General features: G+C 36.2%; 1 protein-coding gene across 4 annotated transcripts; it reads right to left on the reverse strand.

Moving 5' to 3' along the window:
• Positions 1-2543: 2543 nt before the first annotated feature.
• On the reverse strand, positions 2544-21276 carry LOC123530216 (uncharacterized). 4 transcript variants are annotated; one of them, XM_045310963.2, is made up of 3 exons: positions 20246-21276; positions 17051-17246; positions 2544-5705 (listed from the first exon to the last, which is right to left on the reverse strand). In XM_045310963.2, exons 2-3 carry the CDS (start codon positions 17184-17186, stop codon positions 3436-3438), a joined length of 2406 nt encoding a protein of 801 aa, XP_045166898.1. In that variant the 5' UTR covers positions 17187-17246; positions 20246-21276; the 3' UTR covers positions 2544-3435. The 4 variants fall into 4 exon arrangements, with proteins under 4 accessions (XP_045166898.1, XP_045166896.1, XP_045166899.1 ...); XM_045310961.2 differs by having other exon boundaries at positions 17051-17250; positions 20246-21275; XM_045310964.2 differs by lacking the exon at positions 20246-21276 and adding an exon at positions 18658-18844 and having other exon boundaries at positions 17051-17250.
• Positions 21277-22672: the final 1396 nt, after the last annotated feature.

The following is a 22672-nucleotide window of genomic DNA, read 5'->3' on the forward strand; positions in this document are numbered from 1 at the left end:
AGGTCACCCTTACCGACCTTTTTTTTAAAAAGTTACTTCCCCTACTCCGCTTGACGCCATTTGCAAAATCAAGGGGAGGTCACCCTTCCGGACTTATTTTTTTTTTTCAAACAGAGCTACTTCCCCTACCCCCGTTGACGCCATTTGCAATATAAAGGGGAGGTCACCCTTACCGACCTTTTTTTCCAAACAGAGCTACTTCCCCTACCCCCGTTGACGCCATTTGCAATATAAAGGGGAGGTCACTTTTACGGACCTATTTTCTTCAGAGTTACTTCCCGTACCCCCGTTGACGCCATTTGCAATATAAAGGGGAGGTCACCCTTATCGATCTATTGTTTTCAAACAGAGTTACTTCCCCTACTCCCGTTGACGCCATTTACAATACAAAGGGGAGGTCACCCTTACCGATGTTTTTTTTCAAACAGATTTACTTCCCCTACCCCCGTTGACGCCATTTGCAATTCAAAGGGGAGGTCACCCTTACCGATCTATTTTTTTCAAACAGATTTACTTTCCCTAACCCCGTTGACGCCATTTGCAATAGAAAGGGGAGGTCACCCTTACCGACCAATTTTTTTCAAACAGAGTTACTTCCCCTACACTCGTTGATGCCATTTGCAATATAAAGGGGAGGTCACCTTTACCGACCTTTTTTTCCAAACAGAGCTACTTCCCCTACCCCCGTTGACGCCATTTGCAATATAAAGGGGAGGTCACCCTTACCGATCTATTTTTTTTCATTACTTCCCCTAACCCCGTTGACGCCATTTGCAATATAAAGGGGAGGTCACCCTTACCGACCTTTTTTTCCAAACAGAGCTTCTTCCCCTACCCCCGTTGACGCCATTTGCAATATAAAGGGGAGGTCACCCTTACCGATCTATTTTTTTTCATTACTTCCCCTAACCCCGTTGACGCCATTTGCAATATAAAGGGGAGGTCACCCTTACTGACCTTTTTTTCCAAACAGAGCTACTTCCCCTACCCCCGTTGACGCCATTTGCAATATAAAGGGGAGGTCACCCTTACCAATCTATTTTTTCAAAACGGAGTTACTTCCCCTACCCCCGTTGACGCGATTTGCAATATAAAGGGGAGGTCACCCTTACAAATCTATTTTTTTTAAACAGAGTTACTTCTCCTACACCCGTTGACGCCATTTGCAATATAAAGGGGAGGTCACTTTTACGGACCTATTTTCTTCAGAGTTACTTCCCGTACCCCCGTTGACGCCATTTGCAATATAAAGGGGAGGTCACCCTTATCGATCTATTTTTTCAAACAGAGTTACTTCCCCTACCCCCGTTGACGCCATTTACAATACAAAGGGGAGGTCACCCTTACCTATCTACTTTTTTTTCAGACAGAGTTACTTCCCCTACCCCCGTTGACGCCATTTGCAATACAAAGGGGAGGTCACCCTTACCGATCTATTTTTTTTTCAAACAGATTTACTTCCCCTAACTCCGTTGACGCCATTTGCAATAGAAAGGGGAGGTCACCCTTACCGACCAATTTTTTTCAAACAGAGTTACTTCCCCTACACTCGTTTGCAAAATAAATGGGAGGTCATCCTTACCGACCTTTTATTTTTTTGGTATAGTGTAACCTTTAGCATAAAACCAGCGCTTTTGCCTTTAATTTGAAGTGAACTTATGGAAAACGACAAGAAAAGCAGCTTTTTTCTCTTCACTAGATATCAACCATTTAGTCATAAATATATTCTACCACACTTCGGCATTTTAAAGGAAAATAATCCTTTCTACTCATATTCTATCAGTGCAGTATTTATTTAGTGCACAGGAGAAATAAGGACAAGATCCGTATGTATATATACTATAGGGATACCTTAAATGCTTACTTTTCAACTCGCTCTATTTTTCTACATTTCAATGTAAATTTTACGAAATTTGTCAGTAGAAAAGACGTAAAAATCTGGGTCATATGAAAGGGTATTGTCTATCAAGTGTATATCATTACAAATCAAATTTTCATTTATAAATTGTTTATTTTTTATCTTGATCGTTTTTTTTTTATAAACAGATACATACAAAACAATATTTTTTTTAAAAAATGACCATAGCGTTCCGCTAGAAAATAAATAGGACAATGTTCACATTTTGAAATATCAGCCTTATTAAACATATCTTGTGACAAATGTGTTTGTCTCTTTCAAATAGCTGCTACTTGTAGACATAATGTTTTGACTCAGCATGAAAATTATAAATAATATGTACAAATGTTGACCGCAAATTTTCTTGAAATCAATGCGTATGTAAGTATAATGTTAGTTGTATACATAAACAATTATTAAATTCTTTCTCCAGCTAATCATCAGCAACTAGTTCATCAATCAATGATGCGCAAGGACAGGTTGATCGAACAAACGGATGTAATAGTACGAGCATTTTATATTGTAAAATATCTTATATCATTTTAATTTTATGGAACAAAATATTTTCATATGCAACTCTCTTTTTTTGGCCAACACAATTTTCAATCTTTTTTAAATGTATGTTGTTTTTATGCTTACAAAAATATTCTTGAAGTTCCGTTGTTCGAAATTCGCTATCAAAATGAACTCTGACCACAAATTCTAAATTGACTGTGATATTACAAAAAAAATAGTTCATATTAACACCACTAGCGTTGTTTAGAATGCAGAACAACATCAATGGTATTGAAAACTTTTTTGAGTCATATTTACGAACACTGACTCAACACAACACGTAACCACTTAAAGCTATATAATCATTTCCGGGAAATTAAAGGTTTAGGGTTTTTTTCTGAATCTTTGCTATTCTCTGGTACGTAATAAAAAATCGTCTCGTAAAACGCTACGCATAGTAAGATTGTGTACTTCAGAAACAAATTTATAAACACTGGTTACAGAATCAAAAGCCAAGGAAGTGGTTGGTTGTTTAAATACGATTGTCTATAAAAAGGGGAAATCATGACGTAAAGTTAAAATGAAACCTTTATGCGTTTGGCATTTGATGGCAATTTTGAATAAGAAATATAATTAAAATCAATATATAATGAGACGGCTTTTACATACTGTACAATATGTTAAAATAGCAGTAGTATTTTGATAGTGCAACTATCAAAAATTTACAATTTTGCAAATAAATCACTTGGGTCAAACCAAAAAGCTATACATATACATGACTAAAGTACAACCTGGACGTTCTGAAATAAAAACAAGTACATTTTTGTAGTGAAAGGTGCAGAATACTGTCAGCTGCCAACAGCATGATTTCGTTTTCCAAAGAGCGTTTTAGTCTAAAGAGCTTTACGACCGTCCCGCCTAAAGTCAGTGTCAAGGTTAGAACTTATTTGGATTAAAGTTACTAACATCAGTTTCGTATTCATAAGCGTTTTATCAATGCACACATTTTTATGATGCTTCATTGGAAACGAATGCTCACGTTACTACAACGTCGCGTTTAATTCTTTAAACTGTGATATTGCGTTAGATTCTTCGAACGTGTTTCCCCATAACAACAGCTTGAGTTTCGGATTTGATGACGTCACAATTCTTACTCTGTATTTTAGATTGTCCGAAGTTGCTTCTGGGTTCGAGTGCTCACGTCCTAATCTATTATAGCATAGTTTCAGCATTGTCAATGTCGCGTTTCCCTCTAAAATATCTAATAATTTTGAAAAGCCGTCGTTTGATATGCCACACATATTGAGTCCCAGAGTTTTGATATGTTTATTTCTATCTAGCGCATTTGAAAGCTTCAAAATCCCTTGGTCCCCTATGAAGTTTACGCTTAAGTCCAAATTTCTGAGGGACTTGTTTGTAAGTATCACATCAGAAAGGGTAGAGCACCCTGCTGCAGTTATACCACAGTTTTCAAGATTGACCTCCCTTAGAGAAGAATCGTCCTTCATATGGCGTAGAAACATTTCCACACCGGTGTCACCAATAAAATTTCTGCTTAAATCTAATTCATTGACTGTTTTGCCGATTTCTATTCCTTCTAACAGGAATCCACAACCTATCCACGTAATGCTGCCACTTCTAAGACGTAATTTTTTCAAACATCGATTCTGTTTTAACATTCCGCTCAAAGCTAGGCATCCGCTATCGCCTATATCTAGAAAACTCAGATCAAGGTCAATGAGGCTAGTGTTTGTTCTCAAAGAATCTGCCAAAAGCTTACACCCCTCGCTATCAATTCCCGTGGAGGAAAGGTTTAGCTGCCGTAACGTCCTATTTTGATACAGGACATTCGCCATGTACACAGCACCACTGTTGCCAATGTTGTTGAGCCTGAGGTCTAAGACACGTATACAGGTATTTAACGCCAAGGCTCGGCTTATATGCTCCATGTCGGACCCGCGGAGATGCGTCTTCCCAATGTGGAATTCAAGAATGCAGTAGTGGTCTTCAATAACCGTAGCCAGGGATCGAGCTTTTTCTAGACACAGAACGTGTCCCGCAATGGACACCGTAACCATTGGAAGTCCGTTTGTAATGATATCCTCACTAAATATACTTGACGCTTCACTTGTAAGGGATTGAAAGGACTGGAATGAAAGACGGGAATTGCGTTTGTAGGACAGCAGGTCTCGGGAATGACGTTTATTTTCAGAATTTCTCAACTTTTCCAGTTCAACAACCGATCTTATTTTGCCAGTTTCTAGACTGTAGTAAACGACGTCAAACGACACCGTTTTTTCGTCATCAAGTATTGGTGACGTATCTCCGTTACTTATTTGAACTTCGTAAATGACGTCATAAACAGCTATCATGGCGTCAAGAACGGCTGCTACGGTTGTATAATCCGTCACACTGCGTAAAATATCACAAAACTTTAGAAATGAGACATAATCTCGATCCATAACTGATTGCACTATATTGTCACATAATTGTCTACTTTCATACGGATTTCTAAACACGTTCAAATCGCTTGCGTCCATTAAACCGGCGTCGGCTAATTTCTCAATGACAACAAATGGGTCTATCTTTTGACAAATAAGTTCAGCTGCACTTTGAAGTATAAGAATATGTCTGTCTCCCGCCGTTATTTCAGCCGATTTCTTGCGAGGCCTCGGTGGAACTTTCCTCGTCAGCTCAGGGGAGACAATTCTGATTTTCCCTGACGATTTTGGTGGCTGCCTACGCGTGACACTAGTTGGTCCAAGACTATAATTTGGCAAGGAACAACATTTTTGTGAAACTGTCAATGGCACACTATCGACCTTCTCTGATAGACAGATATTTATTCCCTCAGAATCAACATTCTCATAATCCTTTACACTGGTTTGAACAGGTGATTTGAACTTGTCGTCTGCGTTGACTGAAACAGGAAAAGTTTCGTCTGGACGTTCACTTTTGGCCGTGTTAAGAGCATGTTTCCCGTCAGCAATGACAGGCCCACATGGTTTGGATGTCTTTAAAGAATTTGTGCGAAGAATAAACGACCTTGGTGGCTTAGGAGGAGGTCTATAACTCAAACTCCTTGTAAATTCGCTTTTCTCAATAACATCTGCAAGTTGGCTGTCCAGATTCGGAAGTGAAGAATCCATCTTGACGGGTTTAGATGAGGGCTTCGAACTCCGTAATGACATCGACTTCCAGAACTTCCAAGACCTGCCATTACCGGAGTGCGAGTCTTTTTTGTCGGACTTCAGACCATTGTTGTTGTTGTTGTTATTGTAGTTGATGACCAGTGGAATTGGTTTTGATATGTCTGTAAGTAGAAAAAGTAGCATGTTAACTCGATTTGGTGTAAACGTAAGTAAGACTAGTCTAGTTGTTATCTTTCTATGTGCAACGCATGAAAAAAAGCGTTTTCCTGGTCAAAATATGAATGCATAAGCTTTTCATGTTTCGGCTGAAACTTTATTATCGCACTGTCATGTTAATTCTGAGCATTGTTTAAAGACAATTTTACATCTGAAGGACTAAAACTTTGATTCTGGCTTAATAAAACTCCTCATCGAGATTCAAATTTCGACGTTAGTACGTCTCATTACGCCTCTTATTAATCGTCAATGATTGATTATGTCGCCTATCTCCCCCCCCCCCCCCCCCCCCCCCCCAACATACTTCCATAGTTTTAATCTTAAATTTTCTACATTTTACATACATGTCTACATACTAGTGGCTTATTGTACAAACACTAGGTGATTTATTGGTATCTGAAATATTTGAAAGAACGCTTGAAAATGTTTATTTATCGACGATAAGCTTATTTTGAGTACCGCCCTTGAAAACATTAACTCATATGTTGTTTGAACGAGCATTAATAAAACTTCAGTAAATCTTGTTAAATGGTCAAAAAAGGCGTTCTGCTTTCAATCAAAATGTATCTTATTATCAATCAAGAAAAAGGCATATCTGGCGTTCAAAGATGACAAATGATTTTTTTTTATTTATTCCGTCCATTTTACATCTTAGCCCGTCCCCAGAATAGGTGTGCATATATTACAATAGCCGCTTGAAAATGAAGACTTTGTCACAACCTCTCAGATATTTGTAGTTTTTCTAGCATTTTATGAAATAGTGATACACGCCAGTCTGTTTTAGAGATTTTGTCACAGAACTGATTAGAAGATTGTGCTTATATACATTGTACTCACTGTTACATCAAAGACACAACGATTTCTAAGTTAACGTAAAAGATCCCAAGATTTCTTACGTTAAAGACCCTGGGATTGTGAACTGAACCTATATTTTTCAGTCATGGAAGTTTTGTAATTATGTAATTTATTTCTAGTCGCCATGTTGAAAATGGCTATCATTTAACAGTTGTTACATGTTATTTTTTCAAACTCCAGATTTTACAGACAAAATTACACAACTTACATGTTTTATCATATCAATTAGCTTTGAGGAAAACCTACAAGTATGAACGACATGACGTTAACACTTTAAATGTTCTAAGAAAACGTTATTTTTGACGTTAATCATAATGGTACACGCCAGTATATTTTATGTTAGAGATGAAATTTGCTTAAGCTACACGATGGACATTTTCGACAAGTCTGCAAAATGGTCTATACAAACATAATTATGCGCCAAAAATGCCAGATGTTACAAAGCATTCGGCTTGTCAAACCAGACAGGTATTCTCACAGAAAATATATGCTTGGCTCATTTAGAAAGTACAATGCTTAACGTCAAATCTGGCTCATTTTCCGCACATATACGACTGAAATATGATAGAAACAAGTCAGTTATACAAAATGATGGTTGATTAGCTGTGAAAAAATGTTTGTACCTGCCAACGACACGCTTTCACGGATAACATCCAAACGTATCGAGTAATGGCGTTTCCTTGGCAAGGAATGAAAGTCGTACATCCTGCGCGGTTTTGTTTGAAATATTTTTTTTTGCAAATCTTATCCAGCTGCACAATTTGTTGTCAGTTTAAATTCCGCTACATTAATTTTAATTCTGAATAAATTTGTTTTTCACAGAAGAATGGCGTAACGCAATAGTACTTAATATTAAAAGAAACTGGAAGCCCCGATTCATAAGAGGACCTAATAAATAAAATTCCACCGGAAGTGTATGTGCGTCGGTGGTTCAGAACGAGGCCACACTAACATGAAATTTGTTATTATCGGAAATGGCGGCAAGTAGATGGTACCAATTTAGATCAGCAAACAGATGGTATCGAACAGTACTGGAGAAAATTAGGGATAATTGTTTCCGTCTGAGCTCATGTCAAATATACTTCGTGTATGAAATCTGATTCTATTTTACTACAACTCTCATGAAGTCATTGACAACCTGTGAAAATACTAGTACACTATTTCCGGTTCTTGACCATAGTACGCATTTGTTTGCATGCAAACAGAATTTAGACTTGCGTCAATAAAATTACAGTCCTCCTTAATGTTAACAAAGAAAAACAAACATGTACCTCTATTTCTTGTAACTGAGCTTAGCCTGTGATGTAAGTAGAGTTGTTTAAAAGTTAACGTCTGCTTTAACAAACACTGATTATCTCAATCTAATAACAAATCCATATTTTAACACGTCCATACCTCGCGTGAAAAAAAATCTGTCTCAAATGAACACAAATATATGGTCAGCCTGGGGTAAATATAACCATCGTTGTATCAAAGCTTCGGTAAAAACAAGGGCTGTAAAACACGTATGCCCCCATCCATAATGTGTTGTCCCGTTTTCAGTTCGTGATCACTATGACCTTGGCCTTTGACCTACTAACAACCAAAGCAATAAGGGTCATCAACTTCATAAGCCCAATCATCCAACCAAATTTGAAGGTTCTGGGTCAAGTGGTTCTCAAGTTACCGTGCAGAAATAGTTTTTAATGTTCAGGCCACTGAGACCTTGACCTTTTACCTACTGACCCAAAAAATAGGAGTCATCTACTTCATAAGCCCAACATTGCTATCCAGTTTGAAGTTTCTGGGTTAAGTGGTGCTCAGGTTACAGAGCAAAAACCGTTTTCAACGTTCAGGCCCCTGTGACCTTACTGACCCCCAAACAATAGGATTCATCTACTAAGTTTGAAGGTTCTGGGACAAGTGCTTCTCAAGTTATTGAGTGGAAATTGTTTTCAAGGTTCATTCCCTGTGATCTTGACCTTTGATCTACTGACCCAAAGAAATATAGGGGTCATGTATTTTATACGCCAAATTATGCTGTCAACTTTGAAGCTTCTATGTCAAGTGGTTCTCAAGTTATTGGACGGAAACTGTTTTCAAGGTTCAGGCTTCTGTGACATTGACCTTTGACTTACTGATCCTAAAAACTACAAGGGTCATTGACAATCATGCTACCACGATATTGATCGGAAACCGTTTTAAAGGTTCTGGCCCATATGACCTTTGACCTATTGACCCCAAAATAATAGGGGCCATCTACTTCATAAGCCCAATCATGCTACCAAGTTCTGAGTCAAGTGGTTCTCAAGTTGTTCGCTCTACCGAAAGACCGACTGACAGACGCAAAGTGCAAAGCGATCGGAGGGAGGGTGGGAGTTGGGGGGTGGGGGGCATAAAAAAGTGAAATTTGTTTTAAGACTAGACAGTGTCTTTCTCTCTCCACTCAGTAAGTATGATGAAACTATTTCGTGTATACGAAAAATGTAAAAGAAATAAATCGGAACGATCTTCATAGAAAATTTTAAATACGCAAAAAACTGCGTCAGTGAATACTCTTTCATCTAAATTATTTTATAACTTTTATTTAAAAGGTCATTCTACGACACATAGTTTGTGTACATGTATTTCAATTTTAAGTTTTCAGATTACTAGACGTTTATAAAAATCGAGGAGTGATATCAAATTTTCAAAATATTTTGAAAACGTACAAGAAACCGAGTGATGTATATTAGAAATTAATGGTAAGAAACTAAAGTGTTGTTTATATAATAAATACGTTACACACGTCAGGGATACATTTTTCAGTAGCCCTCAGCATCCGTAAAGTAAATTTGTTATTATTCTTCAAGAGGATTTGTTAATATTAATTACTACCCTAAATACTTTAGCAGACTCCGCATATTGCTCACAAAACGTAAGTAATAACAATTAACATTGTTTTACATATTCCTTGAGAACTTTTCTGAGAAAAGAAAATACAGCGTTTAACATAGGGAGGGGTGTCAAACAAAGCTGCAGCCTGACACGCGAGGGAGACGGACACAGATTCAGTTGTGTTGAGAAAATTATGATCTGGAAATAGATGAAAGGGAGGACGACATGTGAAATATACAATTATCTCACTTTTGAAAACAATTATTAGTATCATGATATTATTTTATATATGTTTTTGACATTTACCGGAAATAATATACACATATTCACATAATGAAGTATACCCTATTGTGTGCGAGATAACCCTTACCATGCTGGACACGATTGCGTCTGCTTTTGCGACCAGTGTAGATCATGATCAGCCTGCACATCCGTGCAGTCTGATCATGATCTGCACTGTTCGCCATTCAGTCAGTATCTTTTTAGTTAGCACCCCTTTTAACAGTTAATGGTACTGTCGGAATTGGAAGATGGACAAGTTCATTATAGAAATTTAGCAAGGTAAGGGTTCTTCTGTATTATGAATAGTATGGTAAAACTGATATAATCAAGCGAAGTGTTATAATGTGATAGGCTACCCGCTTGGCCAGGATTCTGACTGCACTCGGCACTAAGGCAGTTGTATTTACGCACACAGAATATTTCTTGAAAGCGGACTTTTGAATCAACCCTGTATACTCGAGAGACTGTAAATTACAAGGTCTTGCGCTAAACAATTGCAGCCGGTGAATGGAATGAAGGAATGCAGTTTTGTGCACGTGCAAAGAATGTTTATCTTAACTCATTCATTCTGTAGTTCTGAGGAACTTCAAAACACTAGTGCCAATAAATATGGGCGTCTACGGTATAAAAACACAATAGGGCGGATATTCACTTCATGATTGAGTGTGTTTTGTGACCTAGTGCCTTCTTTATAATGATTTAGAAACTATGTACATAAGATCATTAAAGATATATATACATAAGCTATGCCTCGACATCATGTTGATAACGACACCTTTTCCTTTTAACTTATTTTTCTTTTTTTTTTTTTAGTATTTTTTTCAAAATATACTCAAGGCCAAAAAGGTAGTTTCCGTCTAAAAGCGGGATTTATTTAAGCTAAATTTACATGGCATTTATTCCAATATATTTATAGTAAGTAGCTTCAACAAAAGGTCAATAGTTTACCCAACTAAAGATAATCCTTATAATGTTGAAATAGCGTGCACGAGAAATCTTTCCATACGAATATCCCTATGTGTAATTAAGTATTGTTTTATTTGTGTAAACTCCGTTTCAGTGACCAGCTGACCTAACCAGCGAGTTCATTTACTAGCCCGTTATTAACATGTTCTCCACCAGTAACTGACAACTTACCAACATGTATCAAGCGGTAAATAGATACAGATGGAAGACAATTATCTTAGACACACTGTATTCAATTCATCACCACGGAAATATGCGGTCAGGGATTCAAAACTTCGACATCCTGTGCACTTGATATGGAGCTAACTAGACCGGCGATCAACTCAGTTTCGTAAATCTCATTTAACTAGGTTTTTAGGTTATAAAACTAACTGGTCTCAGAATTCAGCCTTGCTATTGGTCATGTCAGATTTCTGCTAAGGAACAATCAATCAATTGCTTGAGTTTCGTGTTTCAGACCACAGATTTATAAACTTGGATCTAGGTTAATAATGTACTATTATTTTGTGGGCTTAAGTAGATCAGTTTCATTTGCGAGCGTGACATATATACAGATATAAAACGATATTGTTTGCGTGACATGTGAACATACATCCTTCATAAATATGATGGTTTTAAATAATAGGATCAGAGGTTAGCTAATTGCCAACTTGGTTGTAAGTCTTTCTGGAGCCCACATCACGCTCTCCGTGTAATTATGAAACATTTGAGCCGTGCCATGGGAAAACCAACATAGTGGGTGTGCGACCAGCATGGATCCATGCTGGTCGCAATCTGACTAAAGTACATCTCCTATTACGCTACGCATAGGATCTGACAACGAGCTATTGATGGCCTCGTTCTGACAACCCTTCCGCTAGCCAATCAAAAGTTAACTTACAACATTCTGCAAGCTTTAAAAAGCCTTGGTATTTGATATAAACAATTTTTATGTAAAAAATGGCAGATAGCCGGTTAGCTCAGTCGGTAGCGCACTTTCTCTGTAAGCGAGAGATCCCGGGTTCGAGCCCTGGATTAACTGCAAATTTTTCTTACTCTGACATTCGAACAAGTTGTCCGATTGGTTCAAACAAAAACAGATTTGCGAAAATAAAAATAGCAATCTTGGAAATCCAAAATATACAGAAGACGAATGTGAATGGGTCGTTCTCAGATCTTCGTTTAGAAGATCAAGTACTTTAGTCAGATTGTGCTGGTCGCAAACCCACTATGTTGGTTTTCCCATGGCACGGCTCAAAATTTTAATATGAGATTAATTCGGTAGTATGTGAGCGAATCCGTCAGATGCCTTTCTTGTGTCAGTTTTCGTATATTCCATGAATACTATCACGTGAAAATGAAACAAAGACATGAAGATGTAAGGCATTTTTAAGTTCACCGGTACCAATCCAGGAAAAAAACTCATCGCTCGTTCCTACCCCGCCCCTATCTCTCTATTTTTTTTTTCTTCAATTTTTTCATGTTTTAGGAGGATTTTACGATAGACTTTACTACAACATCGTTTAAGAGATACCGACAGAGATTTAAAAGCCGATTATACGGCTTCTGATTTTAATAGTTGAAATTTTAATAAGACTAACATACAGCGCTTCGTATAAGATACGTATCAAATACATCAACACTTAGTTACCCATTCTAAACACCCCTAGGATGGAAAATGGCCTTCAGTAGATCTTGATTAGTGACCTCTTTGGTCGATTTAAATAATGTTTAGTGCAACGAGCTCTAACTTTGGTAGGTTAAATGAAATTACCAGAAGTTTGTACTGATTGTTTATGTTCCAGGTTAGCCCACCTGGTAGCTCAATAGGAACAGAGCAGACATACGAATCGCAGGTTCGTGAGTTCAATTCCCGGCAGATGAGTATATTCCCTGTGATGATTTGAAAAAAGACATGTCTGAAATCCTCAGCCTCTGATAGAGAGGTTTACAGGTACATAATTAAGGAACACTGGTAAGGTTAACTGGCCGCCGTTACACACCTGAAATACTGTTTAAAAACCGGTGCTAATCCCCGCAAAAACAATCAGTTCAGGTTATATTGCGACTGTCGTGTGGAAAGGCCGCACGTGTTCCGGAATAGGCAGGTACTTGTCGCGGGTAGAACCACCGACCTATCTAAAGCCAGTTGGATGGCTCTCTCACATGGTTTAAACTGAGGCGAGAGAGGTAAGGGATTTTGATATCAACGAATTTAACCGACCGGTCATGGATGCCTCTCCGGTAAGATCAGGGTGCACTAGAGGGTCACTCAGTCTGTAAGGCATTGGAACAGCATTCTGAGGCCCGCGGCCAGTTATTTTCTGGTATGTCCCGATCTGATTGCTTAGTACATCTCACCCTGTGGCATTCTTTTTGTGTTAACCCTCACCCTGCTAAATATATATAATGAACTTATCCATCTTTCAATTTGGACAGTAGCCTGGGAAGCCGTTGATAATATTTGTGCTTTGCCAGAAGAAATCATACCTAATACCTATGAATTAAAGATCACTTAATTTGCGCTAATTAGTGTTAATTGGCATTCATCGAGTTTCTGATATTGTCAATTTGCAGGTATTAAAAAAGTTAGAAATTGTCAGACTGGATTCCCAAGCTATTTGGACAGTACCATTAACTGCTTAAAGGGGTGCTTACTAAAAAGATACTGCATTTGGAAATGTTATTAATTTTACTTTAATTTTTCTACATATAACCGCAACTAATGTGGTTGCAATTGATTCATTGTCGTGGTTATAGATATTTTGTTACACGTGCATTTTGTTAATGTCTTGCGGTGGTTACATTTGATGCATTTTGTATTTAATTAGAATTCTGTAAAATTTTACTTGCAAAAAAAGCATTATTATACAAAAGCATTCAAGCTAACGTTTAAAATATCTATTTTATTTCTGTCGTTTGAAAAATCTATAGTTCCATAACCCATAAAACTGTCTGTTTATAATTTCAAACAGGGTTCGAACTGAAAGGAGAGGGCCAGTGATTTGATGCCATCGACCTTAAACGATCGTCCATGGATGCCCGTAAGGTTAGATTAGGGTGTACTAGAGGGTCGCTGAGTCTGTAATACATCGGAACAGTATTCTGAACCCAGGCCAGGGCTAGTTGTGCCCTAGTGGCTTGTCCAGGTCCGACCACTTAGTATATCTCAGCCTGTCGAATTCCTTTTTTTATTTTAATATATCTACAGATAGTACGTCAAGAACATTATTTACATTCAGTATATAAATTTCTGTTTTACAATAAAGTTCTTTTAGGAAGGTGTTTGACAATTTGATTAATTTTACAATAATGTGGTTGCACCTGATTCACTGTCGTGATTATAAACACCCCGGCAACGTGCATTTTGTTAATGTTTTGCGGTGGTTGCATTTGATGCATTTTGTACTTTGATGCATTTGACGAATTAACTTAATTAGTATTCTGGGCATATAAAATCTTTATTTGCCAAAAGAATATGTCTATACAGAAGCACTTATGCTAACGTTTAAAAAAAAAATCTATCTGAACAATCTGAATTTTTTTATAGGTTTTGTATCCCATTAAATTGTTTGTTTATGATTTCTTACTTTTATCTGCGAAGATAAACGGGCTTGAAACTTCTTTTGTATGACGTAAATCATACAGGGATTTTGCACGTGAAAAAAAACGATATTAAAATATCTTATGAAATGTTTGTTTACTTCTAAACTGAAATTAAAACATGATCTATCATTCACATAGCAGCCATAAAAACATCTACAAGATTTAAATGAATCACGCATAAATTAAATTACAATAGGCAACTGACGAAGCCAGACAAACTTTGCAATCTATATGTAGTCACTTGTCAGCGAATAAGAATTTATTTATTTATTTATTTGGGTTTTACGGCGCACCAAAACAGTATAGGTTATATGGCGCCAAACAGGACTACAAATTTTGGTTCCACATCTCATTTACATCGAAATAAAAACATGAGGTATGGAATCAACGAATAAGAAGAAATCTAAAGGGAATGGGAGATTACTAGAATTTGCAATCAAATGGTGTTCAGACAAGGAAAACATGTATAAGAGGCTAAATCACCAACTGATCTTCCACAAATGCATTCCTAGATGTAAATGCATACTGAAAATGATAACTAGACATCCCATGATCAGATACAGATGTCACGATTACACAATTCACTTATTGCTCTGGCCTCGACATGATATTCTTGTCAAAATAATATGCAATTAAAGATAACTAGTATATTTATTTAGTAAATCTCTCCATGATATTTTTTTAAAGTCTCTTTGTTCTTGGTGATAGAAAAATTGAATTAGTATACCAGATTAAAAACCGGTTCAGCTGTTTATATGATTAGCGTACCTTGCTAAATAAATGGTCAAAGATACGATAAACAAAGACTTGATAACAGATATGATAGTGGACAGCTGTTGTATCGATTTGTCCGAAGAGTTTAGTGATTTGTTGCCCTTTCTTCGCCAGTCTTTGTTACAGTTGATGAGAACTTAGTATACCGTATATATCTGGCAAACAAAAGTGTTCATGTTTTTAGTTCTAAAAAAAATAAAATCCCTAAAATCGTATCTAATACTTTGCTTCTTCAAAACGTTAAAATATATGATATATAATTATACATGCGTATCAACAGAAAATGGTATTCGTCTTCAACGTCTATGTTTTGGCAAACGGTACAAGTTTTTCTTTCTTTAACTCAACCTTCGTAGTTTAGTTTATTGAAATAGTCAATGCTCATAAAAAGCATGAATCAACCAGACTGTGGTCATCATTCCTAGTTTAATATTTAGCAAAGAATGCTGTTATTTGTCATTTTTCGATAAATTTCGAAGTTAAAGTTATCTCCTAAATATCACTACTGCAATATGTAAAAGATTTTTGCTACAAATGGATATTTTATTATTTAAGCTGTATTGAAACATTATTTATGTAGAATTATGCCTAACCGCAAACCTATCCCTTTTGTCAAGTAGCTTCGACAGAATGAAAAAAAAAAAAAGACGGTCGCCTACACATAAGTCCGTGTCAAGATGCGGAATTTTGTTTATTTACGATAATTGATGTTTAAATTAAGTTTTTCTCAAGTGTTTGTTGACCAAAATCCATGGACAAAAATGCGACCGATATGGAATAAAAATGAAACACAAGCATAATATTAAGTACTTTTGAACGTGTACATGTGCATGAAAAGAGTGCTATATAAATGTGGTGTAATGATAATAATATTCAGCCTGATATTTTAATTTGTACATTGTACTGAGAAAAGAAATGTAAATATTGTGTTAAAAATGTAGCTATGTGTATTTTTCCTGTATCATGCTGAACTGGCATAGAAAATAATGTAAAACTTTATAATTTATATACATGCATTAAAATACTTAAGAGTAACTAAGTAGGAAGGTGTCTAAATAGTCTATATTAGAATCTTATATTTTTTCATGGGAGATAAGTCTTGAAGTTATAAAAATTGGTAGAAGTAAGAAAAATGTTTAATGTTTAAAAAAAAACTACTAGACTATTTTCTAGTGTGTCGCCAGACGGACGCAAGATGCCAGCTGGTGAAGTTTTAGGGTATTAAAACTCTTCTTCCTAAAAGCATGTCACACAAAACCTAAAAGATAACGCCAGTGACAAAAATTATCTTTCATACATTACAGTTTGCTACAAGAACTGTTCGTAAGACCTGGTTTTAATGATAAATGCCAGCTTTAAGAAACATCCAAAAACATGTTAAAGCAGGTGTAGCTCATCGTAAAAATAGTTATCTGTAAAGATATTCATTGTGGTAACAATGTTTACAAGGTCCTTCTACATGAAACCAGACATAATGCAAGAGCTATCAATCATACAGATAAAGGTTATGAACATGTTGAAAGGTCCCCCTGATTGTTCTCAAGATATGTGGGCTACTTTATACAGCGTTTTATAAGTGTTCAAACAGTTTTATCAGATTGTACACACCGACTTGTTTATACGTTTACAGCCCAAAAAGTTTTAGTCTGTTTTAAATACCTTTTTAAGAGTTATTTGTTTACATCTTTATAGACCAGAAAATCCCTTTAAGTGTTATTTGCCTGATTTGAAAGACGGTAGACTTTATTACATATCCAACAGTTTAAAAGAGACAAAAAAATTGAATGAATTTCTAACTGAGCATAATGTGAAACGGATACATGCATTTGAAATCAAGAGAATTCTCAACAATATTACATACGTACAGGAGTTAAATTTAAAAAAAAAAAAACATGCTTATGTAGGCGTGAAGAGGAATGGCTGAATTTATCATCTATTTCGTCTTAGTGATATAAAAATGAAAATTATTTACCTGTAGTATCATTCGGTGTCAGTTTCTCTTGTGGTTGCACAATACCGACAGGCTTTGAAACCGGAGCTCCGTACGGCAATTTGTCGTCTGCAACAGGTCGGTGACCTTGACCTCCGCATGACAAAGTTCCGCCCATCCTTCCCACTGTATTAGTGAATGCTGTTACTTGCTAGTTGCAACCGGTGACTCCTGCTCACTCACTGCAATTATAAAAGACAGATCAATAGTTTTATCCTTGTTGCACCCGGTGATCTCACATTAGAACATGATACGAGCAGCGAGGACATGATAGGTTCAAATCTGTGATTCATTAATGAACAGACGACAGTAATGTTAGACTTTGCTAAGCTCGCGATTTAGCACGTGTTTCGTGAGCATGCGACCCTCAACGTAGGATCCATGTAGAAAGAAAATATATTGACAGCGGCCATCACAATCCTTTGTTTTAGCATCTTTATCCACTTACTTCAGAAAAAAGAGCTAAAGACTGCATATTAAACAGTTATAAAGCACCCCTTTCTCTCTTCCAGTGAAAAGAATACATAACTTTACACAATGCACTTTTTACAATTTTCTTTTCATAAAGCATCCATATGTCCGCATCGAGTCCAGTGTTCAAACTTTCATATAGAACTATAAATCATCCAAAAGATAGAAGACAATGTAATTGCATGCCTTAACTGAGCTAGGAACTCATTTTATGTCCGTACAGATAATTAACTGTGTTCGATATTGGTCCATTACAAGCTTGATACATGTAGTGATCATGTACAAAATGCAATAAGAATTTTCCTGGAGGGACTAGAAACGAGCATATTGAATATCTGGTCATTTAGATCTATAGAAAATAACACATTCGGAGGCATTCGGGGTTTTTTTTGCAGCCGTCACATGATGCTGGCGGTATTTTTTTTTTCATTAACGCGACAAGTATCTCTGTAACAATGTCTAAACTGATATAATTGTCGCGTCTAGACAATGGTGAATCGATAGTTACAGCTTCAAAGAAAATTTAGAATTGATCCATTGGGAACTTCCGGAACTGTGGAATTTATAGACTTTTAGCATGGTTACTGTAATATTGTTTAATTGATCCGATCCTTGCCGTGGGTCCTAAAGATTCAAAGTACTTTCGTATGATGCCTAAAACGGGAAAACGACATAAATTATTCTCTAAGATATACATGAACAATTCTGATTCTGTTTATAGTTTCATTAGTGTATCAGGCACTACTCCTATTCGAAAACACGGTATTCACATGGGTTTAGCTCTGGATATTTTATTAGCATAAAAGGCGGTTGGTTTACATACTCCATTGTTACGAAAACGACTGAGAACCAGCCATATTCTCGAGACACAGTTCTCTGTACAACATGTACGGATATAAAGTCAAAAATCTAAGGTATTAAATTTACCAATACAATCTCCGCTCATTCCCCACTTGAAAACAAAACCATATCTTCCTTTTATCATATTTTTTCACAGAATAATGATAAAAACGGAGAAAATATGCCTATGCAAAAGTAGAATTGCTTTCTTGTCTCAAAATCCAGTATTACTGTTAAAAAGTGTCTAGTCATTCTTGTAAAAACTTGTAAATTATCACCATTTTCACTTTCAGTCCTGTAATGTGTCTCGTCCATTGATTATCCCAAAAATGAAACTGACTGTATACTAGATTTTGTGTCGAAAAAAAATGTTCCCTGTACAAATAATCCGTTGTAGTGCAACGTCAATGTCAATGGGTTAATTTCCTGGTAATCTATCACCATTTATTGTCGTTCCTTCCACTTATCTTCCGTTTGTCAAGATAACGAAGTTAGCCCAATTTCCATAGACAGTAAACAAATTTAGTCACTTAAACCTATGACCCGAGGATAGCTTCCCTGACAGTATATTTTTATCTTTTTATTATTTTATTACCTTTTTCTTTCCTCATCTATTTTAGAATACAAAGTTAAGTATGATGGTGTACCTATTTATAGCATGTCACTAACTGGTACGAAAATGGGAGATACACGTGTATACAAAATACGTTTGATGAAAGGTGTTCCACTAACTCTCCCTGATAACACTTACAAACAAGTATAATTAAAAATTGATTATCTCATTTTGTAGACACGTAGAGTTTTATCATTTATGCTATATTTTCATCAGGCCATAATTGTTCAGTCCTCGTTTTGACTATAATTGTACGGAATATACTAGTATTAGAATGTTTCAGAATTCACACTGGTCTTAAGATTATGTTCAAGTATAACCTTAAGGGTCGAGGGGCAGTCGTGGCGGGGGAATATAATGGATAATGTGTTGCTAGTTGAATTCGGAAGTTAATGGTTCGAACCCATCGGCTGTTATACCAGCACTCCCTCTTATCGGTACGTATGTCCAAAGGAGACTGACACAAAAATCTAACCTACATGTGTGCCGAAATCTGGTACATAATGGTCCCATTAACACAAACTGTCACATCTGCTCTATAATCACCACAATCAGACACGCTACTTCGAGTTCAAACACTGATCAATTTATCCCTTATCTAGTTTCGGTGAAGGTTTCAATTTGTTTCTACTCTGCACGCAAAATTAGCATACCGGTAGATGGTAAATTGCTATTTACTCAAAATCAAACAATATTTGATCAAGACAAATGTTCTCTGGACCGAAATAGACCTAATGTAGACCACATCACTGACAAAATATTGTATGCCCCTGTAATATGATTGAGCGGCAACAGGCTGCTCTTTTAGATCAATTAAGGGGAATAAGTAGAGAACACGCGCTGAAAATTGACATGAGCAAGTCACTTAAGATCGATTTATACATATATTGCATAGCTGTAATATCATTTTATGATCGTACACTTACAAAACAAGATCAATACGTTAGAGATAATTAATTCAGCCTAAACAAATAACATTATACACAGTAAATAGAACTATTGGTGTGCGCCTTATGGCGAACCTATTTTAAGTAGTTTTAGACTAAAGACCCGTAAATAAATAAACTTTTATAAGTAATGAAATTATGTGTGATTTTAGACCACATGTATAGTTCCCCTGTGTCATGAATAGTGCTGACCAGTGTACTACAAATCCGTAGCTCCTTTTGGACAAAATACACAACTTGAAACACGTGCGTTTAAACCAGATCTCGAATTGAATCATTATCTATACAGAAATATATGATATTTACCTATTTCAGCATATCATTAACCGCGTTCGTAATTCCATCACATAATTTCAAATCTGTTCACTGGAGTAAAACTTCCTTTTATACTGTTTTTATCCCGCACAGATTTCATACACGTACAAATTACAAATCCCCTTTGATCTTAAAACACATCTATTCAGTAGCTAGTTTTACGATATTAATGTCCTTAATCACATGTAGGTATGGTAGCAACAAATAACGAATAAAATCCCGGATCTCTGGAGATATGATGAACATGCAAAGTCTCTCACAGATAGTTGTGCTCCCTGAAATGTGCTCTATCTAATAAAGAGATCTGACAATAAAATGGCACTCAAGTGCGTAAATAACTCAAACGTGCCAATATTCCGCGAATAATGAGCACAGTCTATCATAGCATTATAAGCAAACTTTCCGTATTGCTACTAATTATCGGTATTGTAAAGATATTTTTCGCCCCAAAAATGAAACTAATTAACAGAAGAAAAAAACACGGCCACAGGTGTTTTAAGGTGATCGTATCTGTTTTTAACAAGCATTTCCTTTCGAAAATTTGATTGTCCGTTATTATCTAATTTTAAATTTCACCAATTTTCAAAACACATGCCATATAATTAAACAATTGTGTAATTTTCACAATGATTTATTTCCGCCTTGACTAACATACTCGCGGTATTTTTAAATATTTATTTTCGATTAAAGTAATTATCATCCCCAAAGCCTTTACGATTAAACCGTTTTTATCGCTTTAACTTCCATGTTATTCTTATCAAGATTGAAAATATTGTTTAAAAGTATTACACTTTTTATATTTTAACCTTCTTTACGTTAAACATAGTTCCTTAACACTTTTAAACCCACGCTTTCAAAATTCTAATAACTCAAAACGAAACAGGTAAGTGTATTTTACGTGATACATGTACAAATGTAAATCCGTGTTTGGTTTTATTATCAACGTGCGTTGAATTTCTAATTAAAGACCTAAGCTAAAATGTAGAGAACATCCAACTATGTCTTAAGTAAATTTGTCTAGTTTATCGCCGTGTCAAATTCCTCTGTACCTCTAACCATATACGATCCACTTACATGCATTTTCACATCATTTCGTATAAAGATTGAAAATTTAAATAAATTTGATAACAGGATCTTTCAAAAATGAAAGACATTTACACTTTAACTTAATTCTTGCACAATAGATATTCATAAAGTCCAACTCAGAAGCTATGGTACTGCAGAATCGAGCTAAAACTTCAACTGTTAATGTATTTTTTTTTATAAGAAACTAAAATTTCGTATCATTAACAAATCTAATATCAACTCGTTGCAATGTATGCATATTTGCATATTACCTTTAACATAGTGTATTAAAATGGGTAGGCATTTGTAAACATGCCACAATCATTATGTAAATATAAAGGGCTGTAATTCATTCATTCATAGTGTGACTGGACGTGATAATAAATAATTCACTTTCATATAATGTAAACAAAGCCTGCTGTTCAAACCTTTCAACACAGTTTGATTTCTCGCAACAAAATGTGCTGAACACCATTTGGCCGCAGGACCTCAGCGTTACAGACGCCCTGAACAGGGTCGACGGGTTGATAAACCTGCAAGTACGAGTCTGTAAACATTACTGTTTAAAGGCTTCAAATGTGCTAGCGCCTAAATTTCGGACATCTATAGTCCAAAAGGTTTGACACTATATAAAAATTCTTTATTTCATATATAGTCAATACGGGCAAATTTTTTAGACTTCTCGAGTATTAATAATAGAATTTCAGACTCCTGTGCCTTATTATGATGCAGCCGCCCACGCGGATAACAAGTGGGGACTTAAACATAGACGCGAGCACTTGTCATAAACAGACAAACACATCTTCCAGTTTTATATATATGAGCCGTGCCATGAGAAAACCAACATAGTGGGTATGCGACCAGCATGGATCCAGACCAGCCTGCGCATCCGCGCAGTCTGGTCAGGATCCATGCTGTTCGCTAATAGTTTCTCCAATTCCAATAGGCTTTAAAAGCGAACAGCATGGAGCCTGACCAGACTGCGCGGATGCGCAGGCTGGTCTGGATCCATGCTGGTCGCAAACCCACTATGTTGGTTTTCTCATGGCACGGCTCATATAACGTTTAACCAGACACTGAAATACGAGGTTACACCTTTCAAGAAAAATATACTCAGGTCTGACTGGTAAATTCACGAAGCTGATCTGTATAAAAAATGTTAACATTTATCTCAGAAGCACATCTATAGGTTAAATAATTTCAACTCATTTAAAAACAGGAAAAGACAATCACTATTGTAGCTTTGAAGTCAACAGTAAGTGCACATATCATATATCCATATCTGTCTCTAATTAGGCTGAGGTATGCTAAAATGGTCCGTAATTAGTATATATTAGTAGTTAAACTTCTGTC

Source organism: Mercenaria mercenaria, chromosome 13, assembly GCF_021730395.1.
Source record: "Mercenaria mercenaria strain notata chromosome 13, MADL_Memer_1, whole genome shotgun sequence".
Classification (NCBI taxonomy): Eukaryota; Metazoa; Mollusca; class Bivalvia; order Venerida; family Veneridae; genus Mercenaria; species Mercenaria mercenaria.